This window comes from Macaca nemestrina, chromosome 20 (assembly GCF_043159975.1).
Source record: "Macaca nemestrina isolate mMacNem1 chromosome 20, mMacNem.hap1, whole genome shotgun sequence".
Taxonomy (NCBI): domain Eukaryota; kingdom Metazoa; phylum Chordata; class Mammalia; order Primates; family Cercopithecidae; genus Macaca; species Macaca nemestrina.
In genome coordinates this window covers 17,054,471-17,075,699 of record NC_092144.1, presented here as the reverse complement: position 1 = coordinate 17,075,699, position 21,229 = coordinate 17,054,471, and the positions used below count along the sequence as shown (strand labels likewise).

At 51.8% G+C, this 21,229-nt stretch overlaps 1 protein-coding gene across 3 annotated transcripts; it reads right to left on the bottom strand.

Moving 5' to 3' along the window:
* Positions 1-842: 842 nt before the first annotated feature.
* LOC105489382 (UDP-GlcNAc:betaGal beta-1,3-N-acetylglucosaminyltransferase 3) lies at positions 843-21,214 on the bottom strand. 3 transcript variants are annotated; one of them, XM_011754175.2, is made up of 3 exons: positions 21,127-21,206; positions 8,151-8,769; positions 843-4,961 (listed from the first exon to the last, which is right to left on the bottom strand). In XM_011754175.2, exons 2-3 carry the CDS (start codon positions 8,718-8,720, stop codon positions 4,410-4,412), a joined length of 1,122 nt encoding a protein of 373 aa, XP_011752477.2. In that variant the 5' UTR covers positions 8,721-8,769; positions 21,127-21,206; the 3' UTR covers positions 843-4,409. The 3 variants fall into 3 exon arrangements, with proteins under 3 accessions (XP_011752477.2, XP_070942087.1, XP_011752560.1); XM_011754258.2 differs by having other exon boundaries at positions 845-4,961; positions 8,151-8,640; positions 21,127-21,214; XM_071085986.1 differs by lacking the exon at positions 21,127-21,206 and having other exon boundaries at positions 8,151-9,557.
* Positions 21,215-21,229: the final 15 nt, after the last annotated feature.

The window sequence follows — 21,229 nt, the reverse complement described above, 5'->3', positions numbered from 1 at the left end:
CATGTTGGCCAGAATGGTGTCTATCTCTTGACCTCGTGATCTACCCACCTTGGCCCCCTAAAGTGCTGGGATTACAGGTGTGAACCACCATGGCCGGCCTACTTATTTATTTTTCTGAGATCGAGTCTCACTCTGTTGCCCAGGCTGGAGTGCAGTGGCTCAATCTCAGCTCGCTGCAAACTCCGTCTCCTAGGTTCAAGCGATTCACCTGCCTCAGCCTCTCAAGTAGCTGGGATCACAGGCATGAGCCACCACACCCTGCTAATTTTTGTATTTTTCGTCGAGATGGGGTTTCGCTATGTTGTCTAGGCTGGTTTTAAACTCCTGACTTCAGATGACCCGCCCACCTCAGCCTCCCAAACTGCTGGTATTACAGGCGTGAGCCACCATGCCCAGCCTCATTTTATTTTTGAAACAAGGTCTCCCTCCCACCCAGGCTGGAGTGCAGTGGCATAGTCCTGGCTCACTGCAACCTCAATCTCCCGGGCTCAAGTGATCCTCCTGCCTCAGCTTTCCGAGTAGCTGGGACCATGGGTGGGCACTACCATACCACTGGGTTAATTTTTTTCTGTAGAGACAGGGTCTTGCTATGTTGCCCAGGCTGGTCTCAAACTCATGGGCTCAGGTGATCCTCCCATCTCGGCCTCCCAATGCCCCGGAATTATAGGCATGAGTCACTGTGTTTGGCCCTATCACCCCATTTAAATTCTGCTCAGGCTGGTGTAGTGGCTCATGCCTGTAATCCCAACACTTTGGGAGGCCGAGGCAGGTGGATCCCTTGAGGCCAGGGGTTCGAGACCAGCTTGGACAACATGGTGAAACCCTGTCTGTACTACAAATACAAAAATTAGCCAGGCGTGGTGGTGCATGCTTGTAATCCCAGCAACTTGGGAGGCTGAGGCATGAGAATCGCTTGAACTCAGGAGGCGGAGGTTGCAGTGAGCTGAGATTGCACCGCTACACTCCAGCCTGGGCAACAGAGCGAGATTCAGTCTCAAAAATAAATAAAATAAAAGTAAAATAAAAAAATATTCTGCTCAAAGCTTTTATTGCTCCCAAGAACTTCCCATTTGATCATTTTCAGGTTCGTTTCCTCGCTATAAGGTGGGTCTGTGTCCGCTGACCCTTCCCACAGGAGGGAGGAGGAGTACAGGGCAAGGCATGTAGCACACAGTAGGTGCACAATCAATACTTGAGGGGAGGAAAGGATGAGCTAGAGAGGGCAGTAGATCCGAGGTTCCAACCAGGGAAAGCAAGCCTAGTAAGGAGAGGGAGACTGCTGGTGGCTGGGATGGGATTCAGAGGGGGCCTTGCTGGAAGCGGGAGGCCAAGGTGGGCCCAGTGTCCAATCCAGCTAAGAACAGCTCTCCCTGTCCCTCCCACTCCTGAGTCTGCTGACAAGCTGGAAGCAAGAATCTATCTTTGGCTGGCCAGGCACTGTGGCTCACGCCCATAATCCCAGCACCTTTGGGAGGCCAAGGCAGGTGGATCACTTGAGGTCAGGAGTTTGAGACCAGCCTGGGCAACATGGTGAAACCCTGTCTCTATCAAAAATACAAAAATTAGCTGGGCATGGTGGCATATGCCTGTAACCTGTAATCTCAGCTACTTGGGAGGCTGAGGCAGGAGAACTGCTTGAATCTGGGAGGCGGGAGGTTGCAATGAGCTGAGATCATGCCACTACACTCCAGCCTGGGCAACAGAACAAGAATCTGTTTAAAAAAAAAAAGAAAAATAGAATCTGTCTTTGGGGATATGAGCTGAAAGCAATAGGGAGCTATGAAGGGTATCTGAGCAGGGGGTGGGTGGGATGAGGTCAGATCTGCCTGACAGAAATTCCTGCAGCTTTTGCCTCACCCACATCCCATTTTATGTTTTTGTTTTCGTGTTGCTGTCCAGGTTGGAATACAGGGGCGCAATCATGGCTCACTGCAGCCTCCAACTCCTGGGCTCAAGCGATCCTCTCACCTCAGCCTCCCAAGTATAGCTGGGACTACAGGCATGTGAGCACCACCACGCCCGAGTAATTTTTTATTTTGTGCAGAGACAGGATCCGGAACTCCTGGGCTGAAGTGATCCTCCCACTTTGGTCTCCCAATGTGCTAGAATTACAGCCCTGAACCACGGCCCCATGCCCTGTTTTTACCAGTGTATATTTTCTACTGGAAAATGAGATTTTTAGGGATGCATGTGGACTTGTCTGCTGAAACTTATAAATTTGCTTAAAAAAAAAAAAAATCTCCAAGTCTTCACAAAACTTTTTATTCCCTGAAGGGGTGGCCTACCCCTCCACACCTGTGGGTGTTTCTCATTAGGTGGAACGAGAGACTTGAGAAAAGAAATGAGACACAGAGACAAAGTATAGAGAAAGAAAAAGTGGGCCCAGGGGACCCACGCCGGCACCGGTCTCTGAGTTCCCTCAGTATTTATTGATCATTATCTTTACCATCTTAGAAAAAGGGAAGTGGCAGGATAATAGGATAATTGTAGGGAGAAGGTCAGCAGTAAGACACGTGAATGGCCGGGCGCAGTGGCTCACCCAGCACTTTGGGAGGCCGAGACGGGCGGATCACAAGGTCAGGAGATCGAGACCATCCTGGCTAACCTGGTGAAACCCCGTCTCTACTAAAAAATACAAAAAACTAGCCGGGCAAGGTGGCGGGCGCCTGTAGTCCCAGCTACTCAGGAGGCTGAGGCAGGAGAATGATGTAAACCCGGGAGGCGGAGCTTGCAGTGAGCTGAGATCCCGCCACTGTACTCCAGCCTGGGCGACAGAGCCAGACTCCATCTCAAAAAAAAAGACATGTGAATAAAGATCTCTGTGACATGAATAAGTTTAAGGAAAAATGCTGTGCCTTGATATGCATATGCAAATATCTCCATAAACCTTTTTAGTGCATAAAGAGCAGCATTGCCTTTAAGGCAGTTTTCTCCTTTCTCAGTAAATAGAACATACAATCAGGTTTTACACCGAGATGTTCCATTGCCCAGGGATGGGCAGGAGACAGATGCTTTTCTCTATCTCAACTGCCAAGAGGCCTTCTTTCTTCTTATACTAGTCCTCCTCAGCACAGACCCTTCACGGGTGTCAGGCTGGGGGACGATTAGGTCTTTCCCTTCCCACGAGGCCAATTTCAGAATATTACATGGGGAGAAACCTTGGACAATACCTAGCTTTCCTAGGCAGAGGTCCCTGCGACCTTCCGCAGTGTATGTGTCCCTGGGTACTTGAGATTAACAGAATGGTGATGACTTTTCACAAGCAAACTGCCTTCAGGCACTTGTTTAACAAAGCACACCCTGTATAGCCCAAAATCCATTAAACCTTGAGTCACCACAGCACATATCTCTTGCAAGGACAAGGTTGGGGGTAGGGTCACAGATTAACAGCATCTCAAATACAGAACAAGATGGAGTCTCTTATGTCTACTTCTTTCTATATAGACACAGTAACAGTCTGATCTCATTTTCTTTTCCTGACAATTCCCCAAGGATGCTCCATCGCAATGCCTGTGAAGCTTGAGTGGCAGACACTGAGGCCTGAAGCTGGGGGCTCCAGGGGGTCACTGGCTCACTCATCCCCTGTAATCTGTAAAACATACTGGGCAGGGGGGCCGCTGGAGGACCTGAATCTCTCCATTCTCCAGGCAGTAGTGGGGCATGTGCCTCTTGGCCTTGGGCCCATTAAAGATCCTTCCAGTCCCAGTGCTTTTCTCTGAATTCTTGGGGAACACAGGGATGGGGGCTCCCAATGGGGACCCCAGAAACTCTGAGCTCCCAAAACCTTCAAAGGACACTTGCCTCCCTCCTCTGCCCACACCTCCACCATTACAGCATTTGATCCCACAAGTAAGCAGGGGGTGGTCCTATTTCAGCACCTCTCTGGTATCCCCCAAATCTTCTGAGTTGCCTGAGACCCAGGAAAGGGTTAAGATCAGGACCCATCGCTCCTAGGCTGAAAGATATTTCTCACGTCAGGTCTATGTGGACACAGGAGTTTCTGGCTGGCCTGGAACTGTAGATGGAGCTTATCCACCATTAAACCACTGCAGGTACACTGCTTAGCATCCCATCTGTGAGTAGGTCAGAGCAGGGAAGTAGGACTCTGACTCAAACGGGATGGATGCATCCACAGTTGGAACCCTAGCAGAGGCAATTCTGCCATTAGCTGCCATAAAAAGAAGACGGATATTTTCTGGAGTCCCTCCAGCCATCCAGAGAGGATGCTGGAACAGTACCAGGTGGGTTTTGAAGGATGTATAGGAGTTCACTAGCCAGAATATTCACTCATCAAACCTTCCCTGGCACTCACCTATGCTCAGACCACAAAGGTCTCAGCTTCCTGGGAGGAAAGTGTCACCCCTTCCTATGGAAATAGGAGCCCAGAGGCTGGGGACCCTGATGCTGACTCAGTAAATCCGTGTCTGTTTGCTGCAGGTGAGGTTGGGCTGGTTCAGTGCATCCCACATGAGCAGCATCTCATAAGGCAGGAAGCGGTGCACCAGCAGCAGGTCTCGGTAGAAGCAGGGGTCAAAGGAGGACAGGTGTTGCGATGGGGCACGCACACCAGACGTGCGGATGCCGCTGTGGGAGGTAGGCTTCAGTCCCTCGAGCTCCAGACACATACCCAGGAAGACATCATCAATAGGGAAGAGGTCCAAGACAAGAGCGGCACGGCGCACGGCAGTGGCAGTGAAGCGGGACAGCAGGAAGCCACCACCCGCACAGTAGGGTGGGTACCGCTCGTTCTGAGTCACCACCTTCGGCACATAGTACTTGCTCCACAAAGCCCGGATGGGGCCCACGTTTTGGATCAGTTGCCCCACGAAGAGGTGGCGGCCAGGGTCATGGTCCTGCAGGTAGGAGACCATGTTGTCTGTGTGTGCAAAGACGTCATCATCCCCGTTGAGCACGAAGCTGGCGTTGGCGCACCTCGTCTCCTGCCACTGTAAGAACAGCACCTGCAGGCAGGGTGGGCAGGGCATGCTTGCTTGAGGGCTGGAGAAATTGGCCTTGGGTCTCTGTTGGCCACTCCAGTCCAGTGAGCCCAGGAAAGAGAGTGTCCACAATCTGGCCTGGGTTTGAAGCCCTGCCCTGTGGGGTTACTTGGGAAACCCTCTCTGTGCCTTAGTTTCCAACTCTCTAAACAGGCCTTATCATGTGCCTCTAGGAGTGTTGGAGAATCCATGGAGACCATGCTCCATGAAGCACCAAGAAATGCTGGAAAATTGTTACATTTACATTTATTGCTATTCCTTCCAACTCTGCCTGGCCAAGCCCTGTTGTTAAATCATCATTTGTGTGAATTTTGTTTGTTTGTTTCTGAGACAGGGTCTTGCTCTATTGCCCAGGCTAGAGTGTAGTGGTACGATCATAGTTCATTGCAGCCTTGAATTCCTGGGCTCAAGTGATCCTCCCACCTCAGCCTCCCAAGTAGCTGGGACTACAGACACATGCCGCTACTCCTGGCTAATTAAAAAATTTATATTTTTTTAGAGATGGGATCTTGTTATGCTGCCCAGGCTGGTCTTAAACTCCAGGCCTCAAAGGATCCTCCCACCTCAGCCTCCCAAAGTGCTGAGATTACAAGCATGAGCCACCACCCCTGTGTAAATTAATTTATTATTATTATTATTTTTTAGATGGAGTTTTCGCTCTTGTTGCCCAGGCTGGAGTGCAGTGGTACAATCTCGGCTCACCGCAACCTCTACCCTCTGGGTTCAAGCAATTTTCCTGCCTCAGCCTCCCAAGCAGCTGGGATTACAGGCATGCACCACCACGCCCGGCCAATTTTTTGTATTTAGTAGAGATGGGGTTTCACCATGTTGGTCAGGCTGGTCTTGAACTCCTGACCTCAGGTGATCCACCTGCCTTGGCCTCCCAAAGTGCTGGGATTATAGGCGTGAGCCACCGTGCCCTGCCTGTGTGATTGTTAACACTCACCTCTCCCAGCAAACACTGGGCTTCCCTACTTGGGTCTGTGTCTCTCTCTTTCTATTCATGCCATCTCCCTCAGCACCCAGCATAGTGCCAGTGCTTCACAGGTGCTAAGTTCATATTTGTCAAGTTGACGTTTGTCACAGACTTTTGCAGGTTGTTTTTTTGAGACAGTCTCACTCTGTCAACCAGGCTGGAGTGCCGTGGCAGGCTCTTGGCTCTATGCAAACTCCACCTCCAGGGTTCAAGCAATCCTCCTGCCTCAGCCTCCCAAGAAGCTGGTTTCGAACTCCTGGCCTCAAGTGATCCGCCCACCTCGGCCTCCCAAAGTGCTGGGATTATAGGCGTGAGCCACTGTGCCCGGCCACTTTTGTGTTTTCAGAACACAGCACGTTGAGAGGCCGTGGCCCCTACCCACCTCAGCCTCAGTTTCCCCTATGGTAACCTACATGGGTTGGGTATCTGCTTGTTGCTGGGTGCTGTGCTTAGTGCTTACCTACCTTGAATCCTGAATTCACCGTTAGGAGGCAGAAGTGGTCCTCAATCTTATTTACAGACGAGGGAACAGAGGCTCTCCAGAGAAAACTGCAGTAAGGTCACCTGCAGAGAAACGGCTACCAGAGGCCTTGAACCCAGGCCTGCCTGTATCTCCTACAAGCAGGATCCTGCAGAGTTCCCTGTTCCTCCTTGAAAATGTTGTCTCTACTTGTCTTGCTCTACTCAAGGACCTAGGAGGGGTCCTTGGAGTCCCTCCATTTCCTCATCTGCAGATGGGTGGGATTTTCTCACCTCTCCTGGGTTCTTTTATTAAAAAATAGAGATGAGGCTGTGTGTGGTGGCTCATGCCTGTAATCCCAGCACTTTGGGAGGCCAATGCAGTGTGGATGAACTTAGGTCAGGAGTTTCAGACCAGCCTGGTCAACACGGTGAAACCTCGTCTCTGCTCAAAAGTACAAAAAAATTAGCTGGACATAGTGGCATGCACCTGTAATCCCAGCTACTCAGGAGGCTGAGGCAGGAGAATCACTTGAACCTGGGAGGTGGAGGTTGCAGTGAGCCGAGATCGCACCACTGCACTCCAGCCTGGGTGACAGAGCCAGACTCCATCTCAGGAAAAAAAATTAATTAATTTAAAAACATAAAAATTAATTAATTAAAATTAAAAAAAAAAAAAAGACGAAGTCTTGCTATGTAGCTCAGGCTGGCCTGAAACTCTTGGGCTCAAGCAATCCTCCCTCCTTAGCCTCCGACAGTGCTGGGATTACAGGCATGAGCCACCACGCCCAGCTACCGCTCATGGATTCTTGTCCATCAAAAAGGTCTCGACTGAGCACCTGTTGTGCACCTGAATCTATTCTAGGCATTAGGGACACAGCAGTGAGTGAAACAGACACAGCCCCCAGCCTCATTGGGAGACAGAACCAGAACAAATAAACAAGAAGATGTTGGCTGGGCGCAGTGGCTCACACCTGTAATCCCAGCACTTTGGGAGGCTGAGGTGGGAAGATCGCCTGAGGTCAGGAGTTCGAGATTACCCTGGCCAACATGGTGAACCCCGGTCTCTACTAAAAATACAAAAATTAGCTGGGCGTGGTGGCGAGTGCCTGTAATCCCAGCTACTTGGGAGGCTGAGGCAGGAGGATTGTTTTAAACCAGGAGGCGGAGGTTGTAGTGCGCCCAGATCATACCACTGCACTCCAGCCTGGGCAACAGAGCAAGACTCCATTAAAAAAATAAATAAATAAACATAAAAATAAACAAGGAGATGTGTCTCTGTCATTGCCAAGATAAGCTGGACATTCAGCACTGGTCTGGGTGCCTTATAAATGCCGTCTCCTGTAAACCTCACAGCAGCCCTCAGAGGTGGGTGGGACTCATTCACATCCCATTTTCCAGGTGAGAAAACTGAGGCACAGAGAGGTGAATGAACTCTTCCAAGGTCGAACAACAAGTAAGAGGCAGAGCTTGGATTCGAACCCGCATCATCAGGCTTGAGCTCTGTGCTAGTAACCTAGCTCCTCTACCCTTCCCCCCAGCCTCCCTGGGAAGAAGACAATTTGGGGTCACCACGAGGCTAGTGAGGACAGCGGAGTGGCAGAATGGGCTGTGATGGACTGATGAGGGCTTCTGGTTCCCTGGGTCCCTCAGGAGTGGGTGGCAATTTGGACAAGAAGGATAGGTGGCCCTGATCAGGTGACCCCAACCCAGCGCACCTGCTTGAGCGTGAGGTTGAAGAAGGAGTCGTGGAAGTCCCACTGCAGGATGTCTCCGTGAGTCTGTGCCTCCAGCTGCAGCAGCCGGTTGACCTTGCGGGCCTGGTGTGGGCTGGAGGCTGTGCCCACCAGGAAGAGGAGGCGCAGCTGCAAACCCCGCACCTTGCGCTCGCGGCCCCACGTGCGCCGCAGCAGCTCGCGGCGCTCATAGTTGGTGGGGGAGGACTTGATCACCAGCAGCAGGAAAACCGGCTGCGCGCACTTAGAAGGTGGCACGTCCTGCAGCAGGGGAAAGTCGCGGCAGTGTTTGTACAGCAGGAAGTCCTGAACATTCTTCGGCTGCTTGGCGAAGTCCGGGTGGTTGGCCATAGAGGTGTTGGCCTGGCACGGGGCCCGGGCTGGGTGGGTGGGTGGAGTGGGCCAGGCCAGGGCCTCGGGGGTCGCCGGTGGCTGCTCCTGGACCTTGCGAGTGGGTGGTGACAGTTGCAGACTGAAGAGGAGGAGGAGAGTAAAAGCGACGATGGCCAGAATGAGGGTGGCATTGGGCCGCAGGTGCCGGAGACACCTCATCCTGGCCAGCCAGGGTCTGGGGTCAGCCTGAGGAGCCCCCGGGCGGCTCCTGTGGAAAACAAAACTCACTGAACACTTACCTTGAGCAAAGTGCTTTTCCTGTGACCCCCAACACCTGGTTGTACCTGTACAGTTGCTCAGGTTGGCAAAATATTGAAATTCACCCCCCACTTAACTCTTCCACCCCTTACAAGATCCACTTCAAGGCATTCCAACCCCTGTTGGCTCTGACAGGTGCCCTGGCCCTCCCTGCTGGGGATTAATTTTTTATTTTTTTTGAGACAGCATCTCTCTCTCTCGTTCTGTTGCCCACGCTGGAGTGCAGTGTCTTAATTTCAGCTTACTGCAGACTCCACCTCATGGGTTCAAGCGATCCTCCTGCCTCAGCCTCCTGGGTAGCTGGGATTACAGGTGTGTGCCACCGTGCCTGGTTAATTTTTTTGTATTTTTAGTAGAGATGGGGTGTCACCATGTTGGCCAGGCTGGTCTTGAACTCCTGGCCTCAAGTGATCCACCTGCCTCGGCCTCCCGAAGGGCTGCAATGACAGGCATGAGCCACCCTACCCTGCCTTTCCGTGTGAAGTCTTAGTTTTCTTATTAGGACATGGGGGTGCTGAGATTCCCTGCTCCAGTACACACGCACACACATACAATGGGGCCACTGCTCCCTGACTGCAGAAGGGCTTGACACATATTAGCTGTGTGGTGACCACCTCAGTGACTGTCAGTCCACCACCCTGGCTACCTTAATTATCCAGCTATTCCCCACTTACAGACAGAGACATTGAGGCTCAGCATGGAGCAGTATCAGAACCCAGGACTTTTTTTTTTTTTTTTTTTTTTTGAGACGGAGTCTCGCTCAGTCGCCCAGGCTGGAGTGCAGTGGCACAATCTCGGCTCACTGCAAGCTCCGCCTCTGAGGTTCACGCCATTCTCCTGCCTCAGCCTCCCAAGTAGCTGGGACTACAGGCGCCCACTGCCATGCCTGGCTAATTTTTTGCATTTTTAGTAGAGATGGGGTTTCACCGTGTTAGCCAGGATGGTCTCGATCTCCTGACCTCGTGATCCACCCGCCTCAGTCTCCCAAAGTGCTGGGATTACAGGCGTGAGCCACCGTGCCCAGCCAGGACTTTTTTTTTTTTTTTGAGATGGAGTTGTCCAGGCTGGAGTGCAGTGGTGCAATCTCGGCTCACTGCAACCTCCGCCTCCTGGTTCGAGTGATTCTCCTCCTGCCTCATCCTCCAGAGTAGCTGGGACCACAGGCACGTGCCACCACACCCGGTTAATTTTTTAGAGATGAAGTTTCACCATGTTGGCCAGGATGGTCTTGATATCCTGATCTCATGATCTGCCCACCTTAGCCTTCCAAAGTGCTGGGATTACAGGCATCAGCCACCGTGCCCGGCCAGAACCCAGAACTTTGACAGGTACAGTATGCCCACCTCATACATCCCTCAACTCAGGGTCACTGGGAGACTCCCTTCCCAGACCTCAGGGCCTCCCAGAATCTATCACAAGGGACCGCGTCATGGATGGCACCAAACATCCCTCAAAGAGAACCTGGCCAACTCTCAGCCACGTGGGGCACAGACAGGTGAATATCTGTGAATATGCATGAGTCCAATCCTGTTAACTGTCACAGTGACTCAGCAGCCCTAGAGTGTTAACTGAGCACCTACTGTACGCTAGATGCTGGGGAGGCAGCCGTGACCAAGCCAGCCCTGCCCTCACTATAATAAGTAGAACACCTTAGGCACATGGTGAAACCCTGTCTGTACAAAAAACACAGAAATTAGTCTGGGCGCAGTGGCTCACACCCAGAATCCCAGCACTTTAGGAAGCCAAGGCAGGTGGATTACCTGAGGTCAGGAGTTCGAGACCAGCCTGGCCAACATGGGGAAACTCACTCTCTACAAAAAAAAAAAAAAAAAAAAAAAAAATTAGCCAGGTGTGGTGGGCGCCTATAGTCCCAACTACTTGGGAGGCTGAGGCAGGAAAATCACTTGAACCCAGGAGGTGGAGGCTGCAGTGAGCTATGATCACGCCACTCCACTCCAGCCTGGATGACAGAGCAAGACTCTGTCTCGAAACAAAACAAAACAAAAAATGAGCAGGCTGTGGTAGCATGCGCTTGCGGTCTCAGTTACTCGGGAGGCTGAGGTGGGAGGATTACCTGAGCCCAGGACTTCATGGCTGCAGTGAGCTATGATCACACCACTGCACTCCAGCCTGGGCAACAGAGCAAGACATTGTCTCAAAAAAAAAAATTATAAATGATATGAACAATTAGTGACAGCCAAATTAATTGCTACTGAGGCAGGTCCACAGGGGACCTGAGCAACGTAGGATCACGGAGGTCCTAAAGGATGATGGGATTCCCTTGGGCAGACTGGGGGGAAGGGCATTCCAGACAGAGTGGAGCACGTGCAAAGGCCCTGAGATGGATATAAATTTAGGGTGTTGGTGGCAGAGCAAGGAGGCTCATGTGGTTGGGACAGGGGGAGAGAAAGGAGGTGATGATGGAATTATGGGACTCTGCTGGGGCACCAGAATAGAATGGGCAGGCCAGGAAGAATGTCTTGTTTCCTGTGAGAAGCAATGGGGAGCCATGGAGGGTCTATGAGCAGGGGAGGGATCAGATTGATTTATGCCTTTAAGAAGTCCCTTGTGGGCTAGGCAAGGTGGCTCAGGCCTATAATCTCAGCACTCTGGGAGGCTGAAGTGGGAGGATCGCTTGAGTTTAGGAGTTCGAGACCAGCCTGGGTAACATGGTGAAACCCCGTCTCTACCCAAAATACAAAAGTTAGCCAGCGTGGTGATGCATGCTTGTAGTCCCAGCTATTCAAGAGGTTCAGGTGGGAGGATGGCCTGATCCCAGGAGTTTGAGGCTGCAGTGAGCTATAATCACACCACTCCAGCCTGGGCAGCAGAGAGAGACCGTCATTTCAAAAAAAAAAAAAAAAAAAAAAGGTTCCCTGTGGTCACGAAGGGATTAGGAATATTTCAATCAGGGTAGGGCAACAAAAGGGAGACCCTGTCTCTGCTAAAAGTAAAAAAGTGAAACAAAATTAGCTGAGTGTGGTGGTGTACACCTGTAGTCCCAGCTACTCGGGAGGCTGAGGTGGGGGGAGATTGGGTAACATCTAGGTGGAAGAGTTTGGTGGTCTAGACAGAGGCTGGCTGCTGAGGTATAGGAGAGTAGACAGGTTTAGAAAATAAGGTGAAGGGCAGGCTCATTGGCTCACAGCTGTCATCCCAGCACTTTGGGAGGCCAAGGTGGGTGGATCATCTGAGGTCAGGAGTTCAAGACCAGTCTGGCCAACATGGCGAAACCCCTGTCTCTACTAAATACAAAAAATTAGATACAAAAATTAGCAGGGCATGGTGGCTCATGACTGTAATCCTAGCTACTCCGGAGGCTGAGGCAGGAGAATCGCTTGAACCCAGGAGGCGGAGGTTGCAGTGAGCCAAGATCACACCACTGCACTCCAGCCTGGGTGACAGAGCAAGACTATGTCTCCAAAATAAAAAAAAGAAAAAAAAAAAAAAAAGGTTGGGGGCAGTGGCTCACGCGTGTAATCTCAGCACTTTGGGTGGCCAAGGTGGGTGGATCACTTGAGCTCAGGAGTTCGAGATCAGCCTGACCAACACAGCAAAACCCAGTCTCTACTAAAAATACAAAAATTATCCAGGTGTGGTGGTGGGTGTCTGTAATCCCAGCTACTCAGGAGGCTGAGACAGTAGAATCACTTGAATCTGGGAGGTGGAGGTTGCAGTGAGCCAAGATCGCGCCATTGTACTCCAGCCTGGCAATAGAACAAGACTCTATCTCAAAAAAAAAAAAAAAAGAGAAAAAATAAGATGAAGAAATTCATCAATGTTTTGATTACAGCCCAGATGTTAGGGGGGTGGAAAAAGAAGGACCAGAAGGAACAGAATGTAAGGAACATCTGGGCAGTGGGAGACTCAGTCTGGTATCCAGGTGAGAACTATTGGCACAGGATGGCCTATAAGCCAGGAAGGCTCAACAGGTATTGATTGTGTGTGCTGTGTTTTAAGAGACGGGGTCTCACTATGTTGTCCAGGCTGGTCTTGAATTCCTGGCCTCAAACAGTCCTCTTGCCTTGGCTTCCCAAAGTGCTGGGATTATAGACATGAGCCACCTTGCCAGCTAATTTAAATTTTTTTTTTTTTTTTTTAAGCGATAGGATCTCACTTGCTCTGTTGCCCAGGCTGGAGTGCAGTGACGATATAGCTCCCTGCAGCCTCCAGCTCCTGGGCTCAAGTGATCCTCCTGCCTTATCCTCCCAAGTAGCTGGGACCACAGGCACCAGTTACCACCCCTGGTGCCAACAGGCGATTGATGGAGGAGCACATCAGATGTTCCCTGCAGGTAACAGTGCCTCTCCTGCACTCCTGTTCAAGGTGGGTGAAGAAACTTTACCCCAAGCCAGACATGGTGCCACCAGTGTCCAGCAGTGACGTCCACGCTGATTCCTGGGGACCCTCGCCTGGCCGCCCGCTGCCAGACCAGTCGGTTCTGCCTGGAGCTGTTTGCCCTTCACGTGCCAGTGTGATTTTGTCATTCTCCAGAACCCACTTCCTCAAATGCACGCAGAAAAGCCACTTATTTCCTCTGCCAAGACCCAGAAGCCTCCGCCTGGGGTGTGGCTGCAGGATGTGGGTCCTCTCTGCTGCCATCTTTCCCGCACAATCTCTGCCCTCACTCATCTGCTCCAGCTGTACCAGCCCCTTAAACATGGCCTGGCGCAGTGGCTCACGTCTGTAATCCTGGCACTTTGGGAGGTCGAGGGCAGATCACCTGAGGTCAGGAGTTCGAGACCAGCCTGCCCAACATGGTGAAATCCTGTCTCTACTATAAATACAAAAGTTAGCCAGGCGTGGTGGCACGCATCTGTAATCCCAGCTACTCAGAAGGCTGAGGCAGGAGAATCGCTTGAATCCAGGAGGTGGAGGTTGCAGTGAGTCGAGATCGTGCCACTGTACTCCAGCCTGGGCAACATAGCCAGACTCTGTCTCAAAAAAAAAAAATTCTTTAACACCCAGGCTCAGGCCGGATGCAGTAGCTCATGCCTATAATCCTCGCACTTTGGGAGGCTGAGGCAGGAGGATTGCTTGAGCCCAAGAGTTCAAGACCAGCCTGAGCAACAAAGGGAGACTCTGTATGTGCTAAAAATAAAAAAAAAAGAAAAAGAAAAAAATTAGCTGAGTGTGGTGGTGTATGCCTGTAGTCCCAGCTACTCAGGAGGCTGAGGTGGGAGGATCACTTGAGCCCTGGAAGTGAAGGCTGCAGGGAGCTGTGACTGCACCCCCAGCCTGGCAAGAAAGCGAGACCCTGTCTCAAAACAAACAAAAATCATCCAAGCTCAGCCCTGTCTGAGGGCCTTTGCACCAGTCACTGCCTCCACCTAAGACCCCCTTCCTTCCAGCTCTTTCCCCAGTCTTCATATTTAGGCTTCTCTTGAAGTGTCACCTCTGAGAGGCTTCAACCTCCCAGTTTTTGAATTAGCCTGGTGTGGTGGTGGTGAGTGCTTGTAGTCCCAGCTACTCAGGAGGCTGAGGTGGGAGGATCACTTGAGCCCAAGAGTTCAAGACCCGCCTGGGCAACATGGTAAAACCCCGTCTCTACTAAAAATTTAAAAATTAGCCAGGTGCAGTGGCAGCGTGCACCTGTAGTCCCAGCTACTTGGGAAGCTGAGGCAGGAGAATCGCTTGAGCCCAGGAGTTCGAGGCTGCAGTGAGCTATGATAGCACCACTGCACTCCAGCCTGGACAACAGAGCAAGACCCTGTCTCAAAACAAAACAAAACAAAACAGCTGGGTGTGGTGGCTCACACCTGTAATCCCAGCAGTTTGGGAGGCTGAGATGGAAGGATTACCTGAGCCCAAGAGTTTGGGCAACATGGCAAAACCCCATCTCTATAAAAAATACAAAAATTAGCCAGGCATGGTGGTGTGTGCCTGTAGTCCCAGCTACTTAGGAGGCTGAGGTAGGAGGATCGTTTGAGCCCGGGAGGTCAAGCTGCAGTGAGCCATGATCTCGCCACAGTACTCCAGCCTGAGGAACAGAGCAAGACCCTGTCTTTAAAAAAAAAAAAAAAAAAAAAAAAAAAAAAAAAAAAAGTGCTATGTGTTAGTGAAGTACTGAATATTAACAATCTATTAACTACAGAGGAGGTGCCTAGTATTTGTAACATACAAAATAGTTGCAAAGCAACAATTAAAAGTTGCAAGTTGTGTCCAAATATACTTTCTGAATTTTTTTTAAAGTTGCAACTCACATACATGATACATTAATATTAATAGTATGTTGAGGAATATATATATATATTTTCAGACAGAGCCTCTGTCACCCAGGCTGGAGTGCAGTGGCGGGATCTTGGCTCACTGCAACCTCCGCCTCCTGGGTTCAAGTGATTCTCCTGCCTCAGCCTCCCAAGTAGCAGGGATTACAGGCATGTACCATCACACCTGGCTAATTTTTGTATTTTTAGTAGAGATGGAGTTTCGCCATGTTGGCTGGGCTGGTCTTGAACTCCTGATCTCAGGTGATCCACCCGCCTTGGCCTCCCAAAGTGCTGGGATTATAGGTGTGAGCTACCGCACCCAGCCTAATAGTATCATGAGGAATATTAACAAGCCATAAACAGTCTTCAGATACCACATATTCATGGTCACTGAATATTCATGCTTCAATGCACAGATGATACTAAGTATTAATGACTCATTGAAAATTAACGACCACTAAATATGCAGAAGGGTTGTCTGCCCAGCAGAATCGTGGGCATTGGCGGCTGCACCCTGGCCCCATGTCCTCTGCCACTCTCAGGGGGCAGTCAAGGATGGGCTCTTGCCCCAGGTGCATGTGGCTCCAGGCACCTCTGTCGTTCTCAGCCCTGTTTTTTTTTGTTTTATTCTGGAGACAGTCTTGCTCGCTCTGTTCCCCAGGCTGAAGTGCAGTGGTACGATCTTAGCTCACTGCAACTTCCACCTCCTGGTTTCAAGCAATCCTCCTGCCTCAGCCTCCCAACTAGCTGAGATTACAAGTGTGCACCACCACACCCGGCTAATTTTTGTATGTTTAGTAGAGACAGCGTTTCATCATGCCAGGCTGGTCTCAAACTCCTGACTTCAAGTGATCTGCCCGCCTCGGCCTCCCAAAGTGCTGGGATTACAGGCATGAGCCATTGTGCCCGGTCTCAACCCTGTTCTTGTCACTGTCTCTAAGAGACGTGGGGCATGTGAAAGTCATCGAGGACCCTGCTGGTACCACCCGGGGCTAGATCTGCCCCCCTCACTCCCAGAACTGTTTGGAGACCACGGATGACGGGGAGTGGCACAGGGGGGCGGGGAATGTCCTGCCTGACACTGACTCAGAGGTCTCCATAGCATTAAGGTAATTCTCCCTGTGTAACTCCCACTTTCCAGATGAGGAAACTGAGGTCCAGTTAGGGCTACTTCTGGATGCCTCTTCAGCTACTCCCAGGCCCGGATATTCCTAACTGGCCCAGTCGCTGGCTCTCGGTCTCCGCCTTGCCTGCAGCTGGGAGGACTGGTCTGTGAGCTGATGCCTTTGAAGCAGCCATGGGGACCCCCGACAGCCCTTGAGGAAGGACCTTCTGACCCAGCTACTGACCATCCATGGGACGTGGGCCGAGTAGGTGGGGCCACCCAGACCTTAGCATCCTCCTCTGCAAAGCTGGGATGGTCAGCTGGGTGTGGTGGCTCATACCTGTAATCCCAGCACTTTGACAGGCAGAGGCAGGCAAATCATGAGGTCAGGAGTTTGAGACCAGCCTGGCCAACATGGTGAAACCCTATTTCTGCTAAAAATACAAAATATTAGCTAGGTGTAATGGTGGGCACCTGTAATCCCAGCTACTCAGGAGCCTGAGGCAGGAGAATCGCTTGAACCCAGGAGGCGGAGGTTGCAGTGAGCCGAGATCGCACCACTGCATTCCAGCCCGGGTGACAGAGTGAGACTCCGTCTCAAAAATAAAAAATAAAAAAAGCTGGGATGGTGGCAGAGCCACCAACTGACAATCAGCATTGTTGTGGCCGCTGTTTCTCCAATTCTCACCAATCCTAAATTGGGATTTGGATGGAGGTGTGGAACATTCTGAGGCTGCCAAAAGGCAAGGCAAGGAGTGGAGGGTGAGAGAAGCTTCTGGAAGAATCCTGTTTGAATACATAAGGACTTGAGTCCTGGGAAAGGCTAGAGGGTCAAGTGGCAGATCCAAGCAGTGGCCTTTTCTCCAAGTGGCACATATGTGAAGCGCCAACAATGAGTTTTTTTTTTTTTTTTTTTGAGACAGGGTCTGGCTCTGTCACCCAGGCTGGAGTGGTGCAGTGGCACGATCATAGCTCACTGCAGCCTCCAACTTCAGGGCTCAACTGATCCTCCTGCCTAAGCCTCCTGAGTAGCTGGGACCACAGGCGTGCATCACCACCACTGGCTAATTTCATTTTTGTAGAGATGGGTCTAGCTATGTTGCCCAGGCTGGTCTCCAACTCCTGGGCTCAAGTGATCCTCCCACTTTGGCCTCCCAAAGTGCTGGGATTACAGGTGTGAGCCACCACACCCAGTCATGAATTTTTTTTTTTTTTTTTTTTTTTTTTGAGACGGAGTCTTGCTCTGTCACCCAGGCTGGAGGGTAGTGGCTGGATCTCAGCTCACTGCAAGCTCCGCCTCCCGGGTTTACGCCGTTCTCCTGCCTCAGCCTCCCGAGTAGCTGGGACTACAGGCGCCCGCCACCTCGCCCGGCTAGTTTTTTTTTTGTATTTTTTAGTAGAGACAGGGTTTCACCGTGTTAGCCGGGATCGTCTCTCGATCTCCTGGCCTTGTGATCCGCCCGTCTCGGCCTCCCAAAGTGCTGGGATTACAGGCTTGAGCCACCGTGCCCGGCCTTTTTTTTTTTTTTTTTTTTTTTGAGACAGAGTCTCTGTCGCCCAGGCTGGAGTGCAGTGATGCTATCTTGGCTCACTGCAACCTCTGCCTCCAGGGTTCAAGAGATTCTCCTGTCTCAGCCTCCAGAGTAGCTGGGATTACAGGTGTGCATTACCATGCCCAGCTAATTTTTGTATTTTTAGTAGAGATGGGGTTTCACCACGTCACCCAAGCTGGTCTCAAACTCCTGACCTCAGGTGATCCGCCCGCCTTGGTCTCCCAAAGTGCTGGGAATACAGGTGTGAGCCATCGCGCCCAGCCACAATGAGATTTAATAGCAACTGCCACCACCCTTATCACTCACATAGTTGTGACTGTTACTGCTCTGAGCAAGTGCTGAGCACCTAGTGTGTGCCACATCTGGGTCTAGGTTCCGAGGACACAGCCAAGATGATGGAGAGAAACACTCGTGTGCACAGGATGCTGATATACTAACAGGGGACAGAGAAGTGGCAAACAGGACAATTTTCTAGAGGAGTGCAACCTCTGGGGGTGAGGAAACTCCAGGGTGGAAATTGGGGACGCTTGCAGGAGAAGGTGTGAGCCCCTGGCCTGTGGAGGAACCCGAGGAGTCTCACCGAGCCTTCCAGAGGGGAGCCTAGGGTCCAGGTGGGCGATCTGGGCAGAGGGTGCACCTCTGTCCAAGATCACACAGCCGACTGACGCCAGGGCAGGTTGGTGGGATTTGAACCCTGACCTGAGGGTGGTTCCTCACCTGTTCTTACCAGTTTGGGTTTCCCAATAATGATGGGCTGGTCGCTTTTTACAAGGAGCAGGAGTTGCTTTTGCAAACAGAAGGGGAAGAAAAGAAGAAGAAATAGCCCAGTAAATTATTTAGGTTCACAATGGCCAGACCCTGCTTTAGTGAAACCATGTGTGCTAGTGAGTTCTATCAATATACACTCAATATTCACACCGAAGAACGCCTGGATGTGGAAAAAGGGGTGGGGCGGGGCAGGATAACAGATGACACACGCACTTTAGACCTTGGTGTCCTGGGTTTCTAGGTCCCGAGGCTCTGTCATGGATGACTCATTGTACGTCACCCATGCCAGCCCTACCCCGTTGCAGGAACTGCCTGGGGCATCTGTGTGAGACTGGAAAGGAGCCGAATAAACCCCAGACCTGGCCCAGTGGAGTCTCAAAGGACATCTCTGGGATCACGCCATAGATGGGGAAACCGAGGCTGGGAAGCCAGGCCGTGCATTGCAGTTCAACCTCAGGCCCTTCCCACAATCCATGAGTGATGGGGGAACTGAGGTATCATGGGCCCCTCCTCTGGGGACTTTCTGGACCCCCATGCCCTCAGGCCAATCAGGGCTCTTCTCCAAGCCTTGTGCTTAGAGCCCAGAAATATTCATGATATTATTTCTGTCGTGCAAAGATACATGTTATAAATGAGAACATAATGAGCTGCATAATCAGGACTAGAATCAATACGCCAGGTCCTGTGTGCAGCCTGGCCACCATCTGTCCATCTAAACTCCATATCTGTGCTGAGAAGTAGGGCTGTATTTGCCCCATGCTTATGGATAGGAAAATTGAGGCACAGAGAAGTCTAGAAATCCATCTAAGAAAGGTTGGGTGGGAGCCTAGTTCCTGTCTTTAACTCCCAGCTGATGAGACTTCCTTTAGTTTGCCATGTTGTTAGTGAGCTCACCATCACGAGGAGCAATCAAGCAAGACAGATTCCCACCAGGAAAAGGGTCCACAATAGGCATCCTCCCTGGCTCATGGGGTTGGGGGAGTGAGCAAATTCCTGCCTTGCTGTGGGCCTCAGAGGCTGGTGGCAGGAGGAAATGTCACTCAGTGAGCCCTTACTTGCTCCCCCTGGGCCGACCTGGCTTGTCTGGATTCCCTGAACTCTGGCCTGGAACACAGAGGCACCAAGGCGCCCTTTTGGTTCCCCCACACCCAGAGCACCTGCCAGGAACTGCCACACCCTAGGGGTGAGGGTCAGAGAAGGTGTCCAGGCTGGGCTGGGCAGACAGCCAACTGATAACCTAGGCCAGGTGGGGGCCCAGCTACCTGACCTGGCCACACCTAATTCCTCCTGACTCCAGGCCCTGATACCAGCCCTGCCTGGTGTCACCTTGAGAACAGGGCAGTGGGAGGAAGTGATGGCCCCCAGGGCTGGCCCCAGACCTAGACAGCCAGGTGGCTGCCCCTGGGTCCTGAATCCCAGATCTGGACTGCAGGAGGCTCCGGCCCAAGTTGAGGGGGGACCTCAGTTTCCTCTTGAGAAGTGTCCATTTAAAAAAAATCAAGGCTAGGCATGGTGGCTCATGCCTGAAATCCCAGCACTTTGGGATGCCAAGGCAAGAGGATTGCTTGGGTCCAGGAGTTTGAGACCAGCCTGGACAACATAGTGAAACCCTGTCTCCACACACACAAAAATTTTAAAATTAGCTGTGTGTGGTGTGCACCTGTGGTCCCAGCTTCTCGGGAGGCTGAGGTGGGAGGATCACTTGAACCCAGGAGGTTGAGGCTGCAGTGAGCTATGATCGAGCCACTGCTCTCCAGCCTGGGTGACAAAGGGAGACCCCTCAACCTCTACAAATAAAACAAACAAACAAACAAAGTTTAAATCTGACCCAGAGGAAAAGGTAGTCAGGATCCTTGGAACAGGAATGAATCTGAACAGTGGCTACAGACATAATTATTATTAACATAATTATGATGACAGCTGACTGTCCCTGGGCACCCACTGAGTGGCCACAGCTCTTATCCACTCAACTCATCGTCGCCAAGGTCCCATGCTATGAGACCCCCCCTTGACACACAGGGAAACTGAGGCTCAGAGACCTAACGCCACTCACGCAAGGGCCCCAGTGGCCAGCAGTACACCTCATCACAAAAACTTTGAACGCTTCGGGCATCCTCATCCCAGCTGAGTCACTGTTCCACCTCACGGAGGGGAAACTGAGGCCGGTTCAGAGAACAAGAGCAGTGTGTCCATGCCACACAGCCAGGGCCCCTGGAATGCCGCCCAGCACCTGGCAGGGCCTGCAGCACCGGAGCCGCAGGGAGATACTGGGGGTCACCTGCAGTTCCTAAACCCAACCGGGGACCCCAGTGCTGGCTTGCCCAGCTCCTCCCAAGGGGCCAACAATCTCAACAACGCAGGCAACAGTAATAGTAACAGCCAAAGCTGACTGCGCAGCATCTGCCTCCGGGGTATGATCCCACCCAATCTGGGAGGGGGGCCGGGGTCCCGGGTCGCCAGCCGTGGGAGAGGCTTCCTCCCCGACCTAGGTCCGAGCTGGCCTTGGGAACGCCGGAGACAATTACGGATAGGTGTGGGAACATTCAGGAGCCCCGAGTCTCAGGGTATATGCAGTGGAGACCGGCAGGGGCTTTTCCAGAGCCCCAACTTCCCCAACCCCAAATCCCCACCACTGGGGTCCGCCAGATCCTCCGGGGGCTGCCGACACTCACCCCCAGACGACAGTCACGCCTCTGCCCCTCTACCTGCTCCTCTCCGCTCGCCAGCCGAAGAGTTTTCACCTGAGCCAGAGCTCCCGCCCCTCCCCCGATTCTT

Coding starts and splice junctions, on each gene's coding strand:
- LOC105489382 (XM_011754175.2), bottom strand. CDS start 8,720: ATGAGGTGTCTCCGGCACCTGCGGCCCAATGCCACCCTCATTCTGGCC. Junction 4,962..8,150: donor TCAACCTCACGCTCAAGCAG/GTGCGCTGGGTT, acceptor CCCTGCCTGCAG/GTGCTGTTCTTACAGTGGCA.